Source organism: Elaeis guineensis, chromosome 16 (assembly GCF_000442705.2).
Source record: "Elaeis guineensis isolate ETL-2024a chromosome 16, EG11, whole genome shotgun sequence".
In the NCBI taxonomy this organism is placed as follows: domain Eukaryota; kingdom Viridiplantae; phylum Streptophyta; class Magnoliopsida; order Arecales; family Arecaceae; genus Elaeis; species Elaeis guineensis.
In genome coordinates, this window is record NC_026008.2 from 38,605,506 (window position 1) to 38,630,973 (window position 25,468).

The following is a 25,468-nucleotide window of genomic DNA, read 5'->3' on the forward strand; positions in this document are numbered from 1 at the left end:
TTCATCAAATATTTATTTTGATGTAGTATTTACAGAAACGAACGGCTGTAGTCCGAGACACGTATATGATCACGTGGAGCACGCCGTGCACGGTATAAGGTCTGGTCAAGGGCATGTCACGTCAATCGAGAACTATATTCAGTACAGGGTCATATCGCGGAGCCCAAAGAGGTACCCAAACGTTTCTTTGCCATATGGCACAAGGCGATTGTTCGGTCGGAGAAATGGTACCCGGTCCTCATGACGCGGGAACTGGAGCTTTTTACCCGTTGGTGCCCCGAAGCATCGGTATACGCTGGGACTTTAAATTTTCAGAAGTCCACCCAGGCGTTGACCGCGAGTTCCTCGCCGTATCCGTATACGTAGCCGGCGGATCAAAAGGCCGCCGGTGCACGGCAACCTATCTGGTGTAACAGCGCACGTACTTTTCCTTTCGGACGGTGTCCGTTTAAGATGCCTCGCAGCCTAATGTATAATCCCGTAACTCATGACACTGTCTCTTTGATCATCGACTCATTCAACGGTTCTGATCAATTTCCTTGGGCAAGGATTGCACCAGTAAACTGCTCCACTATACACTAGACCTATACAGCCAGAGTGCAAGCGGCGGCATAGCGACGACTTCGGTCGGGCGTCAGCTTACCCGCGGGAGTGGTTAACACGCTACGTGTCGCACGTGGATGCAAGGAACCAAAACATCGGGGGGAAAATAACAAGGGACGCCGTTAGGCCACGTGTGTGTGGTCAACGTGCGAAGCTGCAACGAGGAGATATTTGGTCGACACGTTTTTTCCGAGCGAACGTCGCCAGCCGAGCCAAGCTAACCGAATATGCTGTTTGGCGCTCTCCAAAATCCCACCATCATCATTGAATTGAAGCGCCACCGTCCCATTCTCTCTCTCTGTCTCTCTCTTAAGAATTATTTCTCATCTCTTTTTTCTTCAAGTCGAAGCTAAGGCAAGGAGAGAGATAAAGGGAAGGGGGGATGGAGTTCTACGAGGAGTTCATCTGGACGGCGGTGGTCTCCATCCTCCTCGTCCTCCTGATCAGCAAACTCGCTGCCCTCGGCGGCGTGGAGGGCGATCTCGGCAGCGACGCTTCGGCGGAGGCGGCGGCGCTTCCGGAGGATATCGGGCTCCGACCGGCGGCGATCGCCGGCGGAGGAGGGGTTTACGTTGAGGAGAGGAGGGAAGGATTGGGGGAGGGTGGTGGTTTGGGTATAGAAAATGTCGATGTTGGTTGCGGAGTTGAAGCGGATCTTGGATCGGACGGAATGGAGGCTAGCGAGGTGGAAGAAGAAGGGGAGATATCGGAAAGAGAGCGATCCTTGCAGGATATCTTGGAGAAGGCCGAGGAGGTGAGAACTGGTGAGTTTGATCGAGAGAAGGAGAATACGATGGAAGAAACTACAGTTAAAGAGGAGATTGGAAAGACTGATGCTTTGTTAGTCAAAGAAGAAGAGGGATTTTCTAAGGATGAAGTTAATGTGGAGAAAGTTGCAGGATTGGACGAGGGAGAAATGATGAAGGAAGACGAGAAGCGGGGAAGTGAGGAGAAGGGGGGAACGTTGCTTTATGGGGAGGACGAGTGGGAGGGGATCGAGAAGAGTGAGCTGGAGAAGCTTTTTGGTGTGGCGGTGGCTTATGTTGATAGTAAGGATGGTAAGGAAGCGGTGTCGAGGCTTAGTGGTGATACACAGATGCAGTTGTATGGGCTTCTAAAGGTTGCGACCGAGGGGCCGTGCTACGAGCTGCAGCCGATGGCTTTGAAGGTTGCTGCTCGCTCCAAATGGTATTACCGATCTCTTTCTTTATAAATTGGGTCATCTCGATCGATAAGCTCCTACGTATTTTGGGTTCGTTACGCTTAGAGTAGTTAATTGCATGGGAAATTGGCATGCTGTGCTTAATTGTGGTCATCTTTTGAAGCTTGTGAGCTACCTGTTTGGGTGATTTATAGTGGGTGTAGAAAGATGTCAATTAGAACTTTCGGATCAGAAGAGATGTAAATTAATTTGGCAAAGCTGGACATCAGCTAGTTATTACTAGATGCTAAATGGAATGTGCTTCTGGAAATCTAATTAAAGAACTGTTTACTTGCTAAAAAACTGATGAAATTGATGTATGAGATCATTAGAATGTGAAAAGCATCAAAACAAATAACCGGTGAAGATGGAAGTGTTCAAACAATGGAAAACCAGGATTAGGGACAGGAAAGATATGTGTTTGGTAAATATTGTGCCTAACCTTTTGGGCCTGTGGAGATGTCTTCCAATTTGTAGGTCTTTAGGGTCTCCTTTTTGTATTTAGAGGGCAATGCTCCAGCAGACTGGCTCTCTAATCTGAGAGCCACTCTCTATGTCCAGTGATTTTAGACTAGTGATTTTCTAGCTGATTTGTTCCATCTGGCTTATGCCGGTGGGCATGCTTGTATATACATGAAGTGTGATCTCTTTCTTGGTTACGTAAAGGAAAAAAGGAAACATTGTAGGAGATGTTGCAACCATTTGTAAAGTTAGTTTCTGAAGACCAAAGAGTGTGACTGTTTGTAAAATTCTGTTATATCCTTGCTTCAATTACTATGAACAGGGTAGCTGATATGCTCTTCCAGTTTACTGCAGGATGATTATCATGGCAGTCCTTCTGGCCTTTTCTTATTTTACTCTGCTAACTTGCATTTCTTATTCTACTTTAAAAATGAAATTCTTCTGAAGTTTTTTTTTTTTTTTACTCTGATTAGCCTTTTATAAATAGTCTGGCAATCTTAAATTTATCAGCCTAAATAAAGCTATCCTGCATTGTGCAAGTGTTAAGATTTCAATATTATTTGCCACACCCATTGCCCCTAATTCGAGGTTGACAAGAGCATTAAACTTCCTCAGCTGGAAAATTAAGAGACTTTAGGACAAACATTCTTTGGAGGTTTACATTGACAAAATGGAAGGAATAGTGACTCGTGATTGCATAGAATTTAGGATGTAATTGATTTGCTTGTTTTAATAACAGAGTTCAGAGATGCTATGTCCGAGTAATGATGTCACCTATGTTGTGCCAGGTCTGCTTGGCAACGACTGGGGAGTATGGAGCCAGAGGTGGCTATGGAACAATACATCAACCTTCTTTCTGAAAGCATTCCTGGATGGAGGGGAGAAAAACCTGAAGTAAGTTCATGCTTGGAAGGCAGGAAGCAATTGCATCTTTATGTGATTCTTTATGTAGAAGAGCAAACGTGAAATAACATACAATTTTTCCACAAAACTTGCTAGGATGAAGCCAAACATAATGATGGCAATGATTCTCCCATAGCAGTGGTATCTGGAAAAGGCACACCTGATTCAAGCTTATTCTCGTTCTACCAACCAAATTTGCCGACTGAAAGGTAATCATTACAATTTAAGATCTGTAAGTTTGGGTGACAAATATTGAAGAACTCTTGAATAAGGCTTGCCATCTCGATACTGGATCAATACTATTCTATTATAATATCGGTATGTGGTTCGGTATGGTACGAGATGGAATATTGAGTATCGGTACGGTATGAGGCACTGTCTCGGTACAGTATGATACTAGGTCTGCCGGGCAGTTCGGCCTATCTGCCGGGCAGTTCGGCCTAGCACGGAATTTCATGATCTTGAATCTTCCCCCAACCTTTATTTGGCTGCACTCAATTGTTACTTGATTACTGCAATTCCCTGCAGTTTATCAGAAGATTCTTCTTGCACTCAAGGTGGCAGTGTAAGTGGTGGTCCAAAGCCTTTGAAGCAAGGTATGTCCATGAGATAGCTGGTCTTCAAATATCAACTAGTCTTCTAATGATGCAATGGTGTGTTGGGAAAAAGCTCTAAGTGATGTTTTTTTTAAAGTAGATGTGATATTTCATTTTATTTTTAAGAAAAATTATCCAGCAGAAATCAAAAGTTGTGTATGTTAATATGCATATTGTAAATTGCCAAGTCATTTTTTATTGTAGAGCACCAGGATAAGCTTGCTGTAGTTCTATATCCATCTCGCCATTATCCTGATGTAGATGTGGTGGAGTGCATAGTTGTGCAGTCACTATCAAACTCGTGAGCAAGCTAATGTATTGATTAGTCATATGAAATATGTAAGCAGTGTGGAATGTGGATACGAAGCTGGGTAGATTATGAAGCAAATTAGTTTAGATAGGAGCAAGAAACAGAGTTCATATTTTAATTAATGATTCTTTGCTGGTTATGTAGTCTATTTTCTACTAAAGAATCTATGCATCTGTAGTTGAAGGCTATCCTCATGACTTCTCAAGCAGACATCCTTTGAATGGATTTTTTCTTTGATCTCCTTGGAGCTTAAACAAAATGAATGTTTGACACATCATACATTTGGTCTATCACTATGTTGTATTCTTTTAAAGTTGCTGTGTAAAAGGCATTTGATCAGTGAAGACTTGGGGGACTCGACAAACTATCAGGGTAATGCTCAAGTTGGATTGTGTCCTTGAGGCCTTTTTGTTGGTTGTTAATGGCCCTCATACCTTGTGTAACTTGAATTTAAGATGACATATTAGCAAGTAGTTCTCAATGAAGCTTCTTGTGGTCTAGTATATTTTTGTCTCCATCGATTATATATTTTATTGGAATATTTATTATGCTATTTCACTCTATAACATAGGTGTTGATAGGTTGAATTCTATGATTGCCTTATCCATCATTTCTTTTGCCAAGGTCCATGGATAGAAGTCCTAGGTCACCTTTAGAAACTTTTTGCTATTTCAAAATAGAGGGTACCATGGTATATATGTTATACTACAACATGATAAATTTTGTCATCTTGGATAGATTATTACAAAAGAAGTAGATCTATTCAGACATATAATTGAATCAAGGCATTTCATTGAGGTAGAGAGATGTTTCTAGAATGTTATCCGATCCACGCATGCCTAAAAGCTTGACCAAATGTTTGTAAGGCAATGATATGTTCAGTAATTGGTCTCCTGTTACATGAAAACTTTCTCTGCAGAAATGATGTTGGAAAAGGCCGAGTATTCTGTTTGAAATTAATTAATACTGATTGATTCAAGATTTTGGGGGTTGTTGCCATTTTGATAAGCCGTCAAAACAAAGTGAACCTAATAACCCAGCCTAGCATTGAAGGTCCTCCTCATGCATGACTATGATCTTCATGTCCACCTTCATTTGAAGCAAGCATGTACTTGTGAGAGTTGAAATGTATATATATTGGTTGCAATATTAGCAAACATAAAGGATGACATATTCTGCTGATTATATATGTTTAAGAGGTTTGGGTGAGAGCTAACCAGCCACCGTATGCAGATTCTTCAGTCTATTTATTGTCTTATTCTGTAGATAGTCGACTGCTATCTCTCTGATTTATGGGTGAAATTGGATATAGTGTGTTGATTGCTCTTATAAATTTGCAGTCTGTGATTTGAGTAGATATCAAGTTTATATTTCGCTTTTAGATTAGAAGTTATATCGGATATGATAGAAAAATAAAAAAGAAGGTAGGGGAAAAAAGAAGGCAAGAAATTGGCTTGAGGCCTACCTTAAAGAGAGGGACAGATATGGATCCCACTAGACAAAACATAATGTCAATTTTTAATCTTCCAGGTACATTAAAAAATAGACCTGTAATCCCAGTTTGTCGCAGAGCTTTTGCCAAAGAGGCCCTTAATCTACTTGGCCTGACTTAATCCAACCTTTCAAACACAAATTACCAGAATAGAGTTAACCAATCCTAGTCTACATCAGGCTAAAGGAATTGCAATTGCACTTCACTGGGTTAATGGCGGAATCTAGGTAAGGCTTGCCTATCTGGATTCAGTCTGATGACATTTGTCACAAGTCAATTTAACCTTACCTCGTTCAACCCATCTTGACTTAACCTTACCCATCCTGACTTGGTCACCGAACCTGCCTCAACCCAAACTTTCAAACCTCAACTAGACCCGAATTGAGTTAACCAACTCTGTCCTCATAGACCCGTCATGACCAAACCAAGGTCAAATTTAACGTTCGACTTGAAACAAATGCCCAGTGTCACTGAAAATACAGTTTGTTTCATTGAAACAAGCAATGATTTTGGAGCTTTAAGTTGCCCCATTGCAATGTTAGTGTTACACTTCTACTGCTTATTACATTTCCGCCAAAACCAAAGGGCCCTTAGTCCCATGGTGTAGTTGCCTAAAACAGTGTTTGTGTGTGTGCGCGTGCGCGTGTGCGCGTGCGCGTGTGCGTTCGTGTGTATAATTTCACTGTGTTGTTAAGTTTGCATATACGTGGATTTATGGTCAGACGAAGATAGAGATAAATAATCTTCCACTGCAACCATCCCATTTATGTAACAGTTCCACATAATATTATTCAGAATCCTCAGTGTTCAACAAAAGCTTTTCTACGGACTAATGACAAAACTGACCATGTACTTGAATATGATACCTCAGTGGGTTATGTAGGTCATGCTTGTTATTGTTGCTAAGTCGCCGATCAGAATTATGCTTGGGTGATTGGCACACACTTTGGTAATTGATAAAGGACTTTCTAGCTAGGAATGATAGACATCACTAGCAAGTAAGGGATGTGTAAATCATGGCTCGTGATGACAACTCTTGTATCAGGATTTTGCTCACTTGAACAATATAAATGTATCCCTATGCACACTATATTTGAGCAGCTTCAAGTCTCTCTGTGTGTGTGTGTGTTGGAGGGGGGGGAGGGGGGCATGTGCAGGCATGCATGGGTGCATGTGCGGTATCTGTACTTACGTGTCTAATAACCGTTCCATTCACCTGAGGTGGATGGTTTGTCATACATGCAAGTGGTTGTAACTCATAGCTTTCTGACGAACTTAGGGTCTGGTTGATATTGTTGTTGTTTTATGTTTTTGTTAACTTAAAGATAGATGAAATATCACATGGAGATTGATGTTGGAGATAGCATTTGCACAGAACTTGTGTCATTCCTTGCTTCTATTTTCAGTTTTCTTGAAAGCAATAAATCTCTGCTGTCAAAAGCTCTAAAGGTTTTACAAACAATTTTAAAACAAAAGGATTTCATATTTTTTAAGTCAAGTTCAATTTTCTTCTTGGATTTTGAACATAAAAGCAGAAAACAATAGCAATACAAAATGAGTTGTTAGTTAAACTGCAATTTTATTTTCCAACTAATTTTGAATTTTATTGAATTTCTACACGTATTATAAACTCGCATGTGTGCTGTCTGTTGAAGCATATGATTTTACATGCCTACCCTTCCTCTTATGTGGTGAAACTGGGTGAACCAATTTCTGTTTTGGTGCTTAACATTTATTATTTACCCATTTAAGTTTTTTTGTCTTTCATGGTATTTTGATCTGGATTCTTGACTCTGGTGTTTTATGAACTCTGCCCTCAGGTGTAAAAGCCCATATGCAATATTCTATACCAAATTGCTTTTATTGGACAAAAAAATCATGTGCTTTATACTTATTCTTTTACCCCCCTTTCAAGTTTAACTTTCTTCCGTATGTCTTGCTTCTGTTTCTTCTATTTTAGTATCTTCCTTGACTTGGTCTACCTTTCTTGCAGGGCTGACCAAGACATTCCTTTTTAACCTGCTCTCTCCAACCAGAGTGACATTCGCAAGTTTCTACTTATGAGCTGGGCTAACCCTATATCTGAGGATCCTCATGGTTCTAATTGGGACTATTTGCTCTGGAGAGGTGGCTGTAGGCAGATCATGTCTTCTTTTGTTATTCCTCAGTCTCACGGTTAGTCTCACTGTAAAGCTTGCATGGTGTGTATGACTTTATATGTGTACATAGTTCATAAGGTATGTATTACTGGTAATTGTATACTTGGGGCTGTTATTTTATCAGTAATATATTCTTGATGATTCCTGCACGGTACCAAATGTCATCTTTATATACCTGTTGGATGTGAAGACATGACCTATATGTGGGCAGCACAAGCAAGATTGGTTCATCTTGGCTTCTGTTGGCAACGGTTTTGTGCTGCCGAGTCCAGGGTCTGTTTGGGCAGTGTTCTTGGTCCGAAGCTATTAAAATCTAGCAGTGATGATCCGAAAAGAAAGCTGAACCTTCTTGGATCATGGTAAGATAATGGACTGCTGTTAAGTTCAAAATGAAAAAATCAGAGATCCCTGTGGCATTGTTCTTTTGTTGCAAACTTAGCAGTTACAATGGTACATTACAGCTTGGTGTTAGGTCGCACTTTTGCACTAAAATTTAGATATATTTAAGTAAATTTATATGAAAATTTATGAAATGCTAACAACGTCATATGTTCTGACTGCTGTACAGGACTCGGTGGTTGCAATGCTAATTTTTGTACACTGTTTTTGTTTAAAGAATGAGAGGTGTCCAGAAATAATTACACGACAGGAATCACGTATCTAATGGAAAATATTTAATGAAAAACCACTTTTATTGAAGACTTTAGCGTTTGTTCATCAAGTAAAATTGTTCATAGAAATACCCATACACTTAAAATAACTATAAAAGCAATTCGGTTGTTGGATAAAAGACTACTTTGTTATCTTCCTTTTATCATTCTTCGACAAACATGTAGCGATGATGTGACAAGTAAGCCCCTTTAAGTAATAGTCATGAATTGAACTTCCTTAAAATGCTAGCAAATTATTGTTCCATGTTTTAGATTCTGTTTCAGATAATGTACGTGGCGAATATAAACAACTTCACTACTTCAGAATCGTTAACGAACTGTTGCTCAACTTTTCGGAATCTTGCCCTTTCTTGGACAAAAACTCAAAAATCTTTTTCAAACTTCAAAGAATAAACCTGGCAAATATGAATGGATCTGCCAATGTAGGTTGTTTGGGCTAGGCTAGACTATAACAGATGTGTTGCGGTCAATCTCCTCGTCGTTCGATCGTCAGGATCGCGCACCTGCAAGAAAAGTTTTCACTGATCGGAGATGCTTTCGGTGGGGACCCTCCGACGGTCAAGTCAGAGAGGAGACTAGGCAACAGTGAAAAATCAGGGACTCAGCGGGAGAGAGAGAGCTTAAAAATGCTTACCAAAACTGTTGCTTTACTCCGTTTTATAGTAGAACGCGGTATGGTCCCGTCATTAATGGTGCAGATAATTGAGGAGTTGTCAAATCATCGGGGGCTGTCAAATCACCGTGGATTGTCAAGTCATTGAAATTAATCCATGTCCTTGACAGGACAATGCCCCAGGACGGTTGTACCGCATGTCGTACCGCATGTCTTTGGCAGGACAACAGTCCATAGCGGTTGTACGGTGTTCGAACGGGCTGGCCGACTATATGTCAGTATTCGGCTGCCGGAACATCGGGTGATGACTCGAGAACACCATCGGCTGATCTAGTGCCTTGTGGAAGTTGGATGTCGGCTGCCATCCCCGACAGTGAGTCGGTGATATGGGTTCGGCCGTTCGGCCGGTTGGAAATCAGTATTGGTCTGTTTGGCCGGCATACCTTCAGCAGGATATTATCGGCAGTCATTGTCGGTAGTTATTGTCGGAGTCGTCTGTCTGTCCGGTGGATAGAGTTGGACGTCGGTCGGACCGGTCCGAGGATAAGTCGGCATACAGGGGTCAGTCGGTATATCCCAACAGTTGCCCCCCCACTCCTTAGTCTGATGTCGTGTTGGTCCGTGTTTCCATGTGGGCGACGGCTTCAGACGAAAGGAGTGGTTTTTCACCACGTTATGCTCCGACTCTGACGATCGTACCAACGAACGATCTGGTGTCAAACGTCTCATTGGGAACACAAACCACCGTCTCATTGGGAACATAAACCGCCGTTGGTTAATTAATTTCGAGATGCAGTTTTTCCGCCACGCGTCAGGGGACTATTGGGCTAGAATTGTTCACGCGGATGGAGGCGACGTGGCTCGATCTGGAGCAGGAGCATCGAACCATCGGATCGAGGAAGAGCCTAGACACTGCCACGTGTCGACATCCAGAAAACCCTCGTTCGATGCACTTTCATCTCGACCGTCGAAGGACCTTATATATATGCGGCCACTCACATCCAAAGCTTCACTTTTTGCTGCCCTGTTTCTAGCGCTGAGGCCCCGTCGAGTTGTTCCCCAGTTTCAGATAGCTGTTTCCGTCCTTCTTCTTTGAAAGCTCTTCTCAAAGTTTTTTCATTCTTGTCTCCTTGCATCCTTGGCATTTTCCTCTTTGTTCTCTCTTCTTGGGGCTAGCATTATGGCTAGAACCTCTCATCGAGGAAGTCAGTCGGGGAAGCCGACCGATGATTCCCGATCGACCCCGGAGGTGGAGGCTTCTTCACTTTTGGGGCCGAACATCGAACGGCTTAGGGAGCAGTATGGTATCTCAGAGCAGTTCGAACTCTTCGTCCCTGGGGCTGAGGGTCGGATTAACAACCCGCCTCCGGGTCAGATGGCCTTTTATGTCGAGGACCTTCGGGCAGGTCTTCGCTTCCTGATTTCGGAGTTTGTCCAGAATGTCTTGGATTATTACAGGCTTTGTCCGGCGCAACTGGCACCGAACTCAGTCCGGTTAATAATCAGCTTTGCTCTGCTGTGTCGGCTCTTGCTGATCTTTCTCCGTATCTCTCTCTTCCGGGCATTCTTCATCCTCTGACCCCACCCGAAAGCCCGAGGGTGGTGGTTCTTCAATCTTCGGAAGGGTCTTTCGTTCATTACCGATCTTCCATCATCGATCCACGGATGGAAGAACCAATTTTTCTTTGCTTCTTCTTCGCTACCTTAGAGGTTTCCTTCTCGCTGGGGCGACTCTTGGACTCAGCCGAACGAAAACAGTCGGGTGGAGGCTGGAGATCGAGAGGACTTTCACTGACTGAAGGATGTGTCGGTGCCGAAGCAGAGAGAGCTCGTCACCGAGCAAGCTCTGTACGACGCCGGCTTGAGTTCGGTTCTCTATTTAGGTACAGTTCGGTCTGTCGGTCGTCTTTTGACTTTTTCATCCATCTTCGGACTTGTGCTAATTTTTCGTTGAAATTGCAGGCATGCCGTCGAGAGTAAGACTGACAGATGCCGACATTCGACAGCATGCGGTGAGGAAGAGATCGACGCCCGGGGCCGGACCTTCGCGGCCCCCTAAGAGGCCTCAGACATCATCCCTGATCGACACTGCGACGGCGGCAGCGCAGTCCGACACCGAACGATCGTCGGGTTTCGAACCGGTCATCACTTAATTGGCACCGACGGTGCCACCCGAGGCACCGTCCGAGGAAGGGGCGGTGGAGGGGGCAGCCGAAGGAGTGTCGGTGCCCCCGCCCGTGGAAGAGGTTCAGGTCGAAGCATGTGAGCTCGAATGTCCTGCGGCGGCTCCCGTCGCACCCTTGGGAGGAACTCAGTCGAGTTCGAGCTTCCCATCTCTCTCCGATCTCCGGGCCTGGACGACCGATCGGGGGAAGGCTTCGATGGCGCCGGTGGATGACTCAAGGTCGGTGGGCCGCATCGCTTCGACCGACGTTCGGGTTCCCGAGGGGTCGTCGGCCCTGGCCAACCATAATTTGGCCAGGAGGTTGTGTCAGGCAACCATACTCCCGGCCGATCGGGAGCTCTTGAGGAGTTGGCCGGTGATCGAGATGCTCTCTTCCTTCTACCCGACCATGATCCAGGTGAGTTCTTCTTTTTCTTTCCCTTCCATTATTATTTTCATCATTTCATTTTTCTGACGATCGGCCTTCTACTTGCAGCTGATCTACAATATGTCCGAGCTGAAGATCGGGTACCGGAGGTTCGGCGACGTCTGGATGGCCTGGAAGGATAGGGCCGAAACCGCCGAAGCCGAGAAGGCGACGCTTGTTGAGCAGCTGAAGCTGTCGATCGACCGCGAGGCCAGGCTCGAGGAGGAGATCTCCCGACTCACCAACGGCCTAGCCGCCTCGGAGGCCAAACTTCAGTCGGCCCGCGAGCAGGTCCAGCGCAAGACCCATTCCATTCACCGGCTGCGGCGCGAGTGGGACGGCTGCATCGGAGAGCTCGAGGCCGAGTGCGAACAACTTCGGATTAGCCTGGAGAATCTGGCTAAGGCCGAGGAGAACCTGTCCTCCGCCCAAGCCGACGCCGACATAGCGAAAGCCGAGGCGGAGTCGGCTAAAAAAGCGCTGAGCCGGGCGGTGGAGGACTTCCACGGCTCGGACGAATACCGGGAGGAGCTTCTCGAGAGCGGCTTCCTTCCTACCGGGTTGGGTACGAGGACGCCCGGGATGCGATTCAGAGTCTGCACCCGAAGCTCGACCTAAGCAGCATCGTCCCTCCGGGGTTGGAAGATCAAGCCGCAAAGGGGGATGCCGACCCAATGCCAGAGGATCCGACGGCTACGGAGGAGGCCGACCCTGGGCCGGTGGAACGAGCTGCCGAAGGTGAGGTGGCTCCAACCTCCGGTCCCACTCCGACCCGAGCGGGTACATCGGTTGCTCCCAAACTATTTCTGGTGCAGGAAGTCGATTTCGACGAATAGTCAGAGTGTCTGTTCCGTAGTTCTTATTTTATTTTTATTTTGCCTTTGATACTTATAATCGGACTTTGGCCCAATTTTGTAAGTCTAATTTCAACTAAATGAAATTAAAAACTTTTCAAACTTTTTTTTGCATGCGGTTCAAAGTGTATGTCTCACCGAGCCATCCCCGAGAGTATAAGTTGTAGCCCCAACATACCTCGTTAGGACATTTGGTAGGATTCAGCGTAGTTGATCAAGGTAGTCAGTAGCACGCGCCATGCTAAGGGCAGAGCAAGCTCCGATCGCAGGCTGACATCCTGACTGTCGTACAGGTTGCATAGGATCCGATGGTCGAGAGCCGTCCCGACTGTAGGTCGAGCATCCGTCGTCCGGACCTTGGTCGGGCGTGCACGTTGGATCGAGTGTCGGCCAATCTCCGAACGTAGCTCGTTGACACGATCATTTCATAGAATCTGATAGTCGAGAAGCGTCCGACGTATTCGGATAGGATAACGATAGCAAGTCGAATATTCGTTGTCCGACCTTTGGTCGGGCGTGCACGTCGGGTCGGGTGTCGGTCAATCCCCGAATGTAGTTTGTCGACACGATCATCCCGTAGAATCTGATAGTCGAGTAGCGTCCGACGTATTCGGATAGGATAACGATGGCAAGTCGAATATCCGTTGTCTGGCCCTTGGTCGGGCATGCACGTCAGGTCGGGTGTTGGTCAATCTCCGAACGTAGCTTGTCGACACGATCATTCTGTAGAGTCTGATAGTCGAGTCGACATGATCATCCCATAGAATCTGATAGTCGAGTCGACACGATCATCCCGTAGAATCTGATAGTCGAGTCGATATGATCATCCCGTAGAATTTGGTAGTCGAGTAGTGTCCGATGTATTCGGATAGGATAACGATGACAAGTCGAATATCCGTTGTTCGGTCTTTGGTCGGACGTGCACGTCGGGACGTATGATAAATGATGGAAAGCCGAATATCCTTCGACCGATCGTGATCAAGTCGGTATGTCGCGAGTGCGACCGCGGTCGTTTTGACGTTTTGCCCTTCTTAGTTGAAGCTAAGTCGGCAAGTTAGCCAGCCGCATTGGTCGAGGCCCTTTGCCTTTAGAGGCGAAGGCCGTCGCAGATATTCTGCTCCTTCGATCTCCATCAGGATCTGCACACGAGGAGCAGAGAGAGGGATGTAGGAGTCATACCTGCGATGCGTCGGTCTCAGACTCCGCTGTCGGGATGATCTCGGGCTCCGTCATCGGGGCGAGACCCGTTTATCGGTTGAGGACCTGTTGGGTTCAGCAGGAGCTCGATTTTTCTTTCGCTTCTCCTTCTGGCCCGTATCCTAGGTCAGACGCCGGTCGGAAGCTCCTTCGTCCGCATGCACATATTTGTACGCGTGCTCCAGCAATTCGACATATGTCCGGGGGAGGGTCTTGTCCAAAGAATATGTGAATCGGGACCCCCTTAGCCCCCTCTTCATGATCGAGATAGCCATGTCTTCGTTGAGGTCTCGAACCTCAAGTGTGGCCGCGTTGAACCGGGCCACAAAGTATCGGAGTGTCTCATTTTCTCCCTGCTTGAGGGAGAAAAGATTGTCCGAGGTTCGTGGCGGCTTCTAGCTAGTGCTGAAATGGGCCACGAAAGAATGCTCGAGCTGTCCGAAGGAGTGGATACATCCTGAGCGGAGGCCGGAGTACCAGACCCTGACAACTTTACGAAGCATGGCGGGGAAATCGATGCAGAGGAGGGCATCGGTTGCCCCTTGAATTGTCATGAGAGCCTTGTAGCTCTCCAGATGGTCAATTGGATCGGTGGAGCCATCGTAAGGCTCCACATGAGGCATCTTGAACCGATTAGGGATCGATTCGTCGAGGATAAATCGGAAGAGAGGTTGGGTGGTCCGGAAGTCGACGTCGTTCGAAGACTTCTGACCATCCGCCTGGAGCTGAGCAAACCGACGATCGATTTTTTTGAACTTACGTTCGTAGTCGTCCAACCGTCGGTGTTGAGAAACTCCAGGGGTTGAACCTCCTGATGAATTTGAGAGTGAGGTGGACGGTGTCCGCGATCGTTTCTCCTTCCTTGCTCGCTCCAGCCGGGAAGGAGAGGGATGCCGAGATCGGCGGGTGTCATGCTGTGGCCGCCTCCTCCCTTCTTGGTGGGAGTGCTGAGACGGCTGCTCTTGAGGAGGAGACGGAAGCTGATGCAGGCGTCGGTGGCTACTTCTGGACGGCATCGGATGCGCTGCCGGTTGTTCCGTCGGCGATTACGGCAATCGAGTTGGTTGTTGTTGGAGGTTTTTGATTGCGTCCGTCAGAACGGTCATTTGCCGCACGATCGCCGCGATCTGTGCCTCCGTGGTCACCACCGGATGCGGAGAGCTGGGTTTCGCTATGGAGGGCAAAGGAGGGGCCTCTTCCCGACGAAAAGAGTGTCTCGCCGATCCGGCAGCTCTCGATCGTTGAGTCCTGATTTTCATCATCTCGAGAGATTTTTCAAGCTTTATGGAGCTCGCTGTCTTACCTCTGTCGAATCCTCCTTCCTGGCACGCCAAATCTGTTGCGGCCAATCCCCTTGTCGCCCGATCGCCGGGGTCGCGCACCTGTAAGAAAAGTCCTCACTGACTGGAGATGCCTCCGACGGGGATCCTCCGACGATCAAGTCAGAGAGGAGACTAGGCAACAATGGAAAATCAGGGGCTCAGCGGGGGAGAGAGAGCTTGAGAGCTTAAAAACGTTTACCAAAACTGTTGCCTTACCCCGTTTTATAGTAGAACGTGGTATGGTCCCGCCATTAATGGTGCAGACAACTGGAGAGTTGTCAACTCGTCGGGGACTGTCAAATCACCGTGGGTTGTCAAGTCATTGGAATTAATCCATGTTCTTGGCAAGACAATGTCCCAGGACGGTCATACCGCATGTCGTACCGCATGTCCTTGGCAGGACAACAGCCCATAGCGCTTGTACGGCATTCGAACGGACTGGCCGACTATATATCGATATTCGGCTGTCAGGACGTCGGGTGATGACTCGAGAACACCGTCGGTTGATCTGGTGCCTTGTGGAAGTCGGACGTCAGCTGCCACCCTCGACAGTGAGTCGGTGATATGGGTTTGGTCGTTCGGTCGATTGAAAACCAGTATTGGTCTGTTTGGCCGGCATATCTTCGATCGGATATTGTCGACAGTCATTGTCGACAGTTATTGTCGGAGTCGTTTGTCTGTCCGGTTGATAGAGTCGGGCGTCGGTCAGACCGATCCGAGGATAAGTCGGCGTACAGGGGTTAGTTGATATATCCCAACAAGACGAAGGATAATGAAATAATATCATACCTAGCTCTATCAAACTCATGCCCAGATGTCTATGGATCTTAAGGTATTTTTATTTAAATTTATTAAAAGTGTTTCTGGTTCATGGGTACATATTGGCTCTGCTTGGCTGGCCGATTTGGTTTCCATTCTATTTCTTAAGGAGAAACTTTTTAGATCTTAGCTGTAATGCTGGGCTTGTTTTGGAATTTTTTTTAGCTGTGATGCTGGGCTTGTTTTGGAATTTTTTTTGAAAACTTTTAGGATTCGTTTGATTGAAGATAATCTGTTATGAAAAAATAAATCTTATATCAGATTATCATATTTGATATAAAAAATAAAAGGAAGAAATGATAAAAAAATTGACGGATCTTATATTTATTTTTCGAAGAGAGAAGGTAAAATAAATACTATGAGAAATTGGTATTTACTAAATTTTTGAGTGGTGGTAATCCATACTTGATAAAATACATCTAAAAAAATCGTATATGCAATTATTGAATTTGTTTTGATGTCTTTTTAAATTTATTTAACAAAAAAATTTTATAAAAAAATTAAAATAGATATGACATTATATAAAAAACTATATGATTATAATTATTATATTAAAACTAATTGGAGATGACAATGCTATCTTAGTATCAAAAAAATATTTTATGTTGAAAGATATATTTATAAATTTAACCATATTTGTATATAAATTTACCTCCAATCAAACATAGTAATTTTTTTTCAGTATTATTGTTCAAAATAATTTTTCATCGATCAAACATAATAAAAATTATTTTTCTCCATAATTATTTTTTCAGATAAGTGATTCCTATAAATTATCAGATTATCTTGTTGTTGCGGCCAATCCCCTCGTCGCCTGGTCGCCGGGAGTGAGCGCCTGCAAAAGAAATCCGTACTAACCGGAGGTGGCTCCGGCGGGGACCCTCCGACAGTCAAATCAGAGAGGAGACTAGGCAACAGTAGAAAAGAATCAAGGAGCTCAGCGAGAGAGAGAGAGCTAGAGAGGAAGAGTTTAGGGGTTTCAAAAAAGAACCTCCTCCAGCACTGTTGCCTTCCTCGTTTTATAGTGGGGCGCGACATGGCACCGTCATTAATGGCGCAGACAATGGGAGAGTTGTCAAATCGTCGGAGACTGTCAGAGTCGTCGTGGGATGGTCAAGTCGTCGTGGGGCTGTCAAATCACTAAGGTTGACCCATGCCTTAGGTGGGACAATGTCCCAGGATGGCTACTCCGCACGCCTTTGTCAGGGTGGCGGCCCACAGCAGTCGTACGACATTCGGGGGAGCCGACCGATTGTACGTCGGTGTCTGGTTGAGGAATATCGAATGGGATCCCAGAGACCCTCCGACGGATAGTCGGGGGCGTTGCTGGAGTCGGATATCGGGCTCCACAGTTCGGCCAGTCGGGAGCGACCGACGTATACTCGATCGGTCGGTGTCGGCAGTCGTCGGTCGGCAGAGTCGGGTGCTGGTCAGGCGGGACCGACGGTGAGTCGGCATGAGCGGGACTGGTCGATATATCCCAACAGTTGCCCCCCCACTCCTGAGTCGGATGGTGTACTGGCCAGCGTCTTTGCGTGGGCGGCGGCGTCGGGCGAAAGGAGTGGATATCCACCATATTGTGTCCCGACTTTGGCGAACATACCGTTGGTTGGTCCGATGTCAGGCGTCTTATGAGTGTCAAACGACTCATCGGTATCAGACGTCTCATCGGTGTCAGGCGACTCATCGGGAATAGAAACCGCCATTTCTGCCGTCTTTTCGGGAACGCGAACCGCCACGACTCTTCCGCCATGTGGCGGGGAGCCGTTGGGCCGAACTCGTTCAGGCGGATAGAGTCGACGTGGCCTAATCTGAGGCAGGTGCATCGAACCGTCGGGCCGAAAGAAGGCCCAGATGTCGCCACGCATCACGATCTGGGAGATCCTTGCTGGTCGTGCCTTCATCTCGACCGTCGAGGGGCACTATATATACAGGGTCACTTGCATCTGGATTTTCACTTTCCAAACTTACTGTCGAGACTCTGGTTGAGCGGTCCCTTGTCTCAGGTAACCGTCCCCATTGTCCTTTGTTCTCTTCCTCGCTTCCTCGTAGTCCTCCTCTTTCTTCCTCTTTTATTCTTTGACCTCTGTTCCGGCATAATGGCTAGAACGTCTCCTCGAGGAAGTCGGTCGGGGAACCCGACTGACGATTCTCGGTCGACCCCGGAGGTGGAGGTCTCTTCACTTTCGGGGCCGAACGTTGATCGGCTCCGGGAGTAGTACTGCATCCCGGAGTAATTTCAGCTGTTCGCCCCTGGAGCCAATGGTCGGGTTAACAGCCCGTCTGAGGGCCAGGTGGCCTTCTACGTCGAGGACCTCCTGGGCCGGTCTTCGCTTTCTGGTTCCGGAGTTCGTCCGGAACGTGCTGGACTACTACGGGCTATGTCCGACGCAACTTGCACCGAACTCAGTCCGACTGGTAGTCAGCTTCGCCCTATTGTGTCGGCTTTTGCCGACCAATCCTCGAATTTTACTCTTCCGAGCTTTTTTTGTTCTCCGACCCCACTCTAAAGCTCGAGGGTGGTGGTATTTCAATCCTCGGAAGGGTCTCTTCTTCATTACTGGTCTTCCATCGTCGATTCATGGATGGAAGAACCAGTTCTTTTTTGTCTCTTCTTCCGTTCCTTGGGGGTTCCCTACCCGTTGGGGGGACCCCCGAACCCAACCAAATGAGAACAGTCGGGTGGAGGTCGGAGAACGGGAAGACTTCCACCATCTGAAGGACATCTCGATGCCGAAGCAGAAGGAGCTCGTCACTGAGCAGGCCCTGTATGATGCCGGTCTCAGCTCGGTGCCCCGCCTAGGTCTGTGTCTTTGCTGTTGTTGTGTGTTGTTTTTTTTTTCGATGTTGATCGTCTGTTGTTGTTGCAGATATGCCGCCAAGGATGAGGTTGACGGCAACCGACATCCGACAGCATGCGGCACGCAAGAGGCCGGCGTAAGGGGCCGAACCATCGCGGCCTCCCAAGAGGCCTCAGGTAGCTCCGTCGAGCGAGCCGGTCGGGGCGGAGGCGGGGCCTGACTCTGAACGGGCATCGGACCGGGAGCCCGTCATTGCACTGTCGGTGCCGACGGTGCTCGTTGAAGTCCCGTCCGAGGGACCATCGATCGAGGGAGTAGCCTCGCCCGAGGGACGGGTGGCCGAGGAATCGGTCGAGGGTGTGCCGGCTGCTCAGCCGGTAGACGAGGTTCGGGAAGAGGCGTGCGAGCCCGAATAACCTGCATCGACGACTGCCGCGCCTTCGGAAGGGACCCAGTCGGGCTCAAGCATGCCCTCCTTTTCTGACGTCAGGGCCTGGGTGTCCGTGCGGGGGGAGGCCCCGATGGCACCCGACGACAACAGGAGGTCGGCCGGGGGCGGAGCGTCGACCGACTCCCTATTTCTCGATGGGACGTCGGCCTTGGCCAACCATGACTTGGCTAGGAGGCTATGCCAGGCGCTCATCCTTCCGGCCGATGTCGAGGCCATGAAGAATCAGCAGGTATCCGACATGCTATCCTCCTTCTACCCGACTATGATCCGGGTAAGTCTTCCTCCTTTTCGTTTTCGTTACCGTTTTTCGTAAGTTTGGTCTTCTGATGGTCGGCTTTATTTTTTGCAGCTGATTTATAACATATCCGAGCTGAAGATCGGATATCGAAGATTCGACGATCTGCGCGCGGCCTGGAAGGATAAGGCCATGGCTGTCGAGGCCGATAAGGTCATACTGGTCGACCAGCTGCAGCAGTCGGTCGACCGAGAGGCCCGGCTTGAGGGGGAGATCTCCCGCCTCACCGAGGAGGTCTCCCGACTCACAGGCGCTCTGGCTGCTTCGGGGATCGAGCTGCAGTCAGCCCGGGATGACGCCAAGCGGAAGTCCCGCACCGTTCGTCGGCTACGTCATGAGCAGGATGACTTCGCCAAGGAGCTCAAGGCTGAACGCGAGCAGCTCTGAATAAGCCTAGGGAACCTCGCTAAGGCTGAAGAGAACCTGTCCACCGCTCAGGCTAACGCGGACATCGCAAGGGCGGAGGCAGAGTCGGCGAAGGAAGCCATGGGTCGGGCTGTGGAGGACTTCCGCGACTCCGAGGAGTACCGGGAGGAACTTCTGGAGAGCGGCTTTCTCTCGTACCAAGTGGGGTACGAGGATGCTCGGGAAGCCATCCGGAGCTTGTATCCGGAGCTCGACCTCAGCAGCATCATCCCATCGGAGTCGGAGGCCCAAGCTGCGGAGGAGATGGCTGACCTATCGTCGGGAGATCGCACCGTCGTGGTGGAAGCCGACATAGACCAGTCTACCGAAGGCCAGGCGGCTCCGACTCCCGAAGCGGCCCCGACCTCTGAAGCCCAAGTAGATGCGCCGACCGCCCCCAGTCTCCATCCGATGGAGGAAGCCGACTCCGAGGATTAGTCGGTCTTTTGTTCTTATTTTTGCTTGGTACACTTGTAATCGGGCTTCGGCCTAATTTTGTAAACTTAGCTCGAGCACCAATGAAATCGAAATCTTTTTAGCTTTGACTCTTCTTCCTCTTCCCTTTTTTTTTTTATCTCTATGTATCCTGGGACGTGTCTGGTGTAATTCGCCGAAATGCTTTTGAACGCATAAGTCGTGAGCCCGACGTATTAGTTAGGACGTTCGGTAGGATCTTAGGTAACGATCCGGAATAGTCGGTAGTGTGCACCATGGCGAAGGCAGAACGAACTCCGACTTTAGACCAGCCTCCCGACTGTCGTATAACTCGTCAGTCGAGAGCTTAAGTCGAACGCCCGTCGCTCAGACGTGAGTCGAGCATGTTCGTTGAGTCGAAGGTCGACCGACCTCTGGACATAGCTTGATGGCCGGATCATTCCGTAGGATCCGATAGTCGAATGTCGTCAGATGCGTTCAGTCGGATGGCATCCGATGCGTCCAGTCGAAAAAATGATGACAAGTCGAGTTCCCATTATCCAGACCTAGGTCGGGTACATACGTCGCACCATGTGATAAACGGTGGTAAGCCGAATATCTTTCGATCGGTTGTGACCTGGTCGGTAAGTTGCGAATGCGACATTGGTCGCATTGGTGCTTTGCCTTTCTTGTCCAGGGCCAAGTCGGCAAGTTAGTTGGTCGCTTCGCCCGAGAGTTTGACTATAGAAGGAGTGCGACTCCCGTCGTTATGGATATATCGATCCTCGTAAGTATCCGATGTGTCGTTGGTGATCGGGCCATTGATTTTTGATGGGACGTTGGGCCCAAGTCGGGGTGTCGGGGCTCGTACTTCTGGCGAGCACCGACCCTCAGTCGAAGAGTCGAGATTCTGGACTCTGAAATTTTGAAACTGAATTTGTATTCCGGATGAGGTGATACAAAGTTCACTGGTAGTACAATCTCAGATTGTCGGCATTTCAGGTCCGGAGAATGGCCGTTCCTTCCAGAGTCTCGAGTCGGTAAGCTCTTGGCCCGTAGGTATCGGCTATCTTGTAGGGTCCCTCCCAGTTCGGGGATAACTTCCCCCGGTCCAGGGGCTTCGAGACTTCCGCCTTCCCTAGGACCAGGTCTCCGAGTCGGAAAAGCTTCAGCTTAACCCTAGTATTGTAGTACCGGGCCACCTTTTGTCGGTAGGAAGCCATACGGAGCTGTGCCTCGCATCGGAGTTTGGGTAAGAGGTCTAAGCCGGCTCTCCAACATTCGAAGTTGTCCGGCTCATGATACTGCTCGACTCTGATCGACGGTAACCCGATCTCCAGCGGGATCATTGCTTCCATTCCGTAGGCCAAGTTGAAGGAAGATTCTCTGGTCGGGACACGGGGTGTCGTTCGGTATGCCCACAGGACAAAGTTCAATTCTTCGACCCATAGGCCTTTTGCTTCATTTAGTCGGGTCTTCAGTCCATGTAGAATAGTCCGGTTGGTCACCTCGATCTCACCGTTGGACTGTGGATGCCCGATCGAGGTCAGTCGGAGCGTGATATGAAACCTCGCATAGAAATCTCTGAAGTCCTGGTTGTCGAATTGTCGTCCATTATTGGTGATAATGGTGTGCGGCAATCCGAACCTGAAGATGATGGACTTCTGGATAAAGTCTTCCATCTTCCGCTTGGTGATTTGTGCCAGAGGTTCGGCTTCCACCCACTTAGTGAAGTAGTCGATTGCGACGACTATGAACTTCCTCTGGCCAAATGTCAGAGGGAAAGGATCGAGTATGTCGATCCCCCATTGGGCGAAGGGCCACGGGGCGACAATAGGGGTGATTTGGCTGGCTGGTCAGTGTTGTATGTTGGCGTACCTCTGACACGGCTCACATCTCCGAACCAGCTCAGCCGCATCCTTCTTCATAGTAGGCCAATAGTAACCCTGTCGTAGGACTTTGTAGGCCAAGGATTTGTCCCCCAAGTGATTTTCGCAGATCTCTTCGTGTACTTCTCTGAGTGCATAGTTTGCGTCGGTTGGCCCTAGGCACTTCAGCAAGGGAAGGAAGAACGACCTTTTGTAGAGTCGGCCATCTATTATCACATATTGGGAGGTCGATCATCGAAGCCGTTTGGCCTCCGTGGGGTCTTCTGGGCTAGTTCCGTCGGTCAGGTACTGAACGATCGGATCCATCCAACTTGGTTCGGCTGCTAGTTGTAGCACCTCTTCGGCCCTGTCGATGCTTGGCTGCTCGAGATTCTCCACGAACGTCCGACCCAAGGCATCATAAGCTGAAGTCGCAAGCCTAGAGAGTGCATCGGCCCGAGTGTTCTCTGACCTAGGGATGTGGGAGATCTCGAAATATTCGAGGCATGACACGAGATCTTTCACCTTCTGAAGATATCTTGCCATAGTCGGGTCTCGCGCCTCGAATTCGCCCTTGACCTGCCCCACGATCAGCTGGGAGTCGGAGAAGACTCGGAGGCTGTCGATCTCAAGCTCTTTCGCCATCCTCAAGCCAGCGAGGAGTGCCTCATACTTGGCTTGATTATTGGAGGCTTTAAAGTTGAATCGGAGGGTGTACACAGTGACTACCCCCTCCGAGTTGGTGAGCAGGAGCCCGGCCCCGCTCTCTCGAGCATTGGAAGCTCCATCGATTTGCAGCACCCAGGTAGACCCGGGGTCAGGCTCCAAGATTGCAACTTCTCCGGGGCTCCCGCCTTCTGATCGTTAGTCGGTTGTCGGGCACTCCGCAATAAAGTCGGTCAGGACCTGGGCCTTCAAGACAGGTCGCGATCGATACTGAATGTCGAACTCACTGAGCCTCATTGCCCATTTCGTCAGTCATCCCAATGTGTCGGGGTGGCGCAATATCGCTCTCAGGGGCTGGTCGGTGAGGACCACGATGGCGTGCGCTTGAAAATACGGACAGAGTCGTTGTGCAGACACGATCAGGGCGAATATCATCTTCTCCGTCTTTGAGTACCGAACTTCAGCACCGTAGAGCACTTTGCTGGTGTAGTATATAGGTTGATGGATTCAGCTCGTGTTCTCTCGGATGAGCACCGAGCTAACCGCTTCAGGGGAAGTGGTCAAATAGAGGTACAGCGTCTCTCCGACTTCCAGCTTCGCAAGCAGTGGCGGGGAGGCCAGGTACCTTTTCAGGTCCTCAAAGGCCCGCCGGCACTCATCCGACCAAGAGAACTCCTTCACCTATCTCAGGGGTTTGAAGAACGGGAGGCATCTTTCAGCCGACCGAGAGATGAATCGGCTGAGTGCGATGATTCTTCCGTTCAGCTGTTGGACCTCCTACTTGGTGTTCGGATGCCGCATGGCGATGATTGCCTTTATTTTTTCAGGGTTAGCCTCAATTCCTCGTTGAGAAATGAGGAATCCAAGGAACTTCCCCGAAGTCACCCCGAAGGCGCACTTAGTCGGATTCAGCTTCATCTGGTGTTGTCGCAGAGTACAAAAAATTTTCTCGAGATCTCGAACGTGATCTATAGTCTGTGCACTCTTTACCAGCATGTCGTCCACATACACCTCCATGTTGCGCCCGATTTGGTCTTTGAAGACCTTATTGACGAGTCGCTGGTAAGTGGCTCCGGTGTTCTTCAGCCCGAAGGGCATTACTCTGTAGCAGTAGAGGCCTTTGGCGGTCACGAAGGCTGTGTGCTCCTCGTCTTCAGGCGCCATCCGGATCTGATTGTATCCGGCAAAAGCATCCATGAAGCTAAGCAGTCGATGGTCGGACGTCGCATCTACCAGCTGGTCGATTTTCGGGAGTGGAAAGCTGTCCTTCGGGCAGGCACGATTTAGGTCGGTATAGTCGATGCAGATCTTCCAGCTTCCGTTGGCCTTTTTCACCATGACAACGTTGGCGAGCCAATCGGGGTATGCAGTTTCTCTGATGAAGCCTGCCTCGAGTAGCTTGTCTACTTCTTCGTCAATGGCTTTCTGTCTTTCAGGAGCAAAATTCCGCTTCTTCTGCCTTACCGGCCTCATTACTTGGTCAATGTTGAGTCGGTGTGTCATTGTCTCCAGAGGGATGCCCGACATATCCACTGCCGACCAAGCGAATACGTCGGCATTGGCCTTCAGCAGCTCCACTAGCTGTCATCACTCGGGGTCGGGTGATTGAGACCCGACCCAGACCACTCGTTCGGGATTCCCCGTTATCGGGATGGGAACAAGCTGTTCGGTCGGTTCACCCCGTTCTTCCTCTTCTCGTTGGTCCAACTTGTCGACCGTCAGGGAGCCCTTTAATTCGTTGCTTTGAGCAGAGATCTGGAAGCATTGGCGAGCGAGCTGTTGATCCCCGTGCATCTCCCCGACTCCATTTTTGATCGGGAACCGAACCAGCAGATGATACGTCGAGACTATCACCCTGAGGGCATTTAGTCCGGGCCTTCCAAATATGGCGTTGTAGGCCGAAGGTACTTGGACGACCGCAAAGGTCAAGTGGACTGTGCTTTGTCGTGGTTCGGTTCCAGCTGTTACGGGCAAAGTAACTTCCCTTTCCACCGTGACAGCATCTCCAGCAAAACCTACCAGGGGCATAGAGACTCTTTTGAGCTGGTCGGCCGACAGTCGCATTCGGAAGAAGGTTGAGTAAAATAAAATATTCGTCGAACTTCCATTATCAACAAAGATCCTTCTTATATCATAATTTGCTATTGTCGCCGAGACAACAACAGCATCGTCATAGGGAGTTTGGATACCCCGAACATCTTCGTCTGTAAAAGTAATTACATCATCTTGGCGCAGCTTTTTCGTCGGCTCCCCTCCAGCAGTCATGCCCGGGCCCAGTCGTTTGGAGATCATGCTGATGACCCCGACCGTGGGTTGGTTATTCGTCGCTTCTTTAGTTGGCTGGGATCGTCGGTCGGGGACGGGTCGAGTCGGTGGATTTCTCTAAAATTTACCGAGATACTCTCGGCGTATGAGGGCCTCGATCTCATCCTTAAGTTGGATGCACTGCTCAGTGTTGTGGCCATGGCCCCGATGAAATCGGCAGTACTTTCATCGGTCGAGGCCCTTTGCCTTCAAAGGCGGAGGTCGTCGCAGATATTCCTTTCCTTCGATCTCCATCAAAATCTGCGCACGAGGAGCAGAGAGAGGAGTATAGGAGTCATACCTGGGATGCGTCGGCCTCGGACTCTGCCGTCGAGGCGACCTCTGGCTCCGCCACTGGGGTGAGATCTGTTTGTCGGTCGGGGGCCTGACCCTTCCTTCGCTTCTCCTTCGGGTCCTTGGCCTCAGTCAGGCGCCGATCGAAAGCTCCTTCGTCCACGTGCATGTACTTGT

The 25,468-nt window shown here is 48.6% G+C and overlaps 1 protein-coding gene across 1 annotated transcript; it reads left to right on the plus strand.

Annotated features, from left to right (window-relative positions):
- The first annotated feature begins 857 nt into the window (after positions 1-857).
- Positions 858-7,875, plus strand: LOC105059625 (uncharacterized). Its single transcript, XM_010942995.4, has 5 exons — positions 858-1,791; positions 3,055-3,160; positions 3,266-3,378; positions 3,698-3,765; positions 7,561-7,875. Exons 1-5 carry the CDS (start codon positions 986-988, stop codon positions 7,629-7,631), a joined length of 1,164 nt encoding a protein of 387 aa, XP_010941297.1. The 5' UTR covers positions 858-985; the 3' UTR covers positions 7,632-7,875.
- Positions 7,876-25,468: the final 17,593 nt, after the last annotated feature.

Coding starts and splice junctions, on each gene's coding strand:
- LOC105059625 (XM_010942995.4), top strand. CDS start 986: ATGGAGTTCTACGAGGAGTTCATCTGGACGGCGGTGGTCTCCATCCTC. Junction 1,792..3,054: donor GTTGCTGCTCGCTCCAAATG/GTATTACCGATC, acceptor ATGTTGTGCCAG/GTCTGCTTGGCAACGACTGG. Junction 3,766..7,560: donor TCCAAAGCCTTTGAAGCAAG/GTATGTCCATGA, acceptor CCTTTCTTGCAG/GGCTGACCAAGACATTCCTT.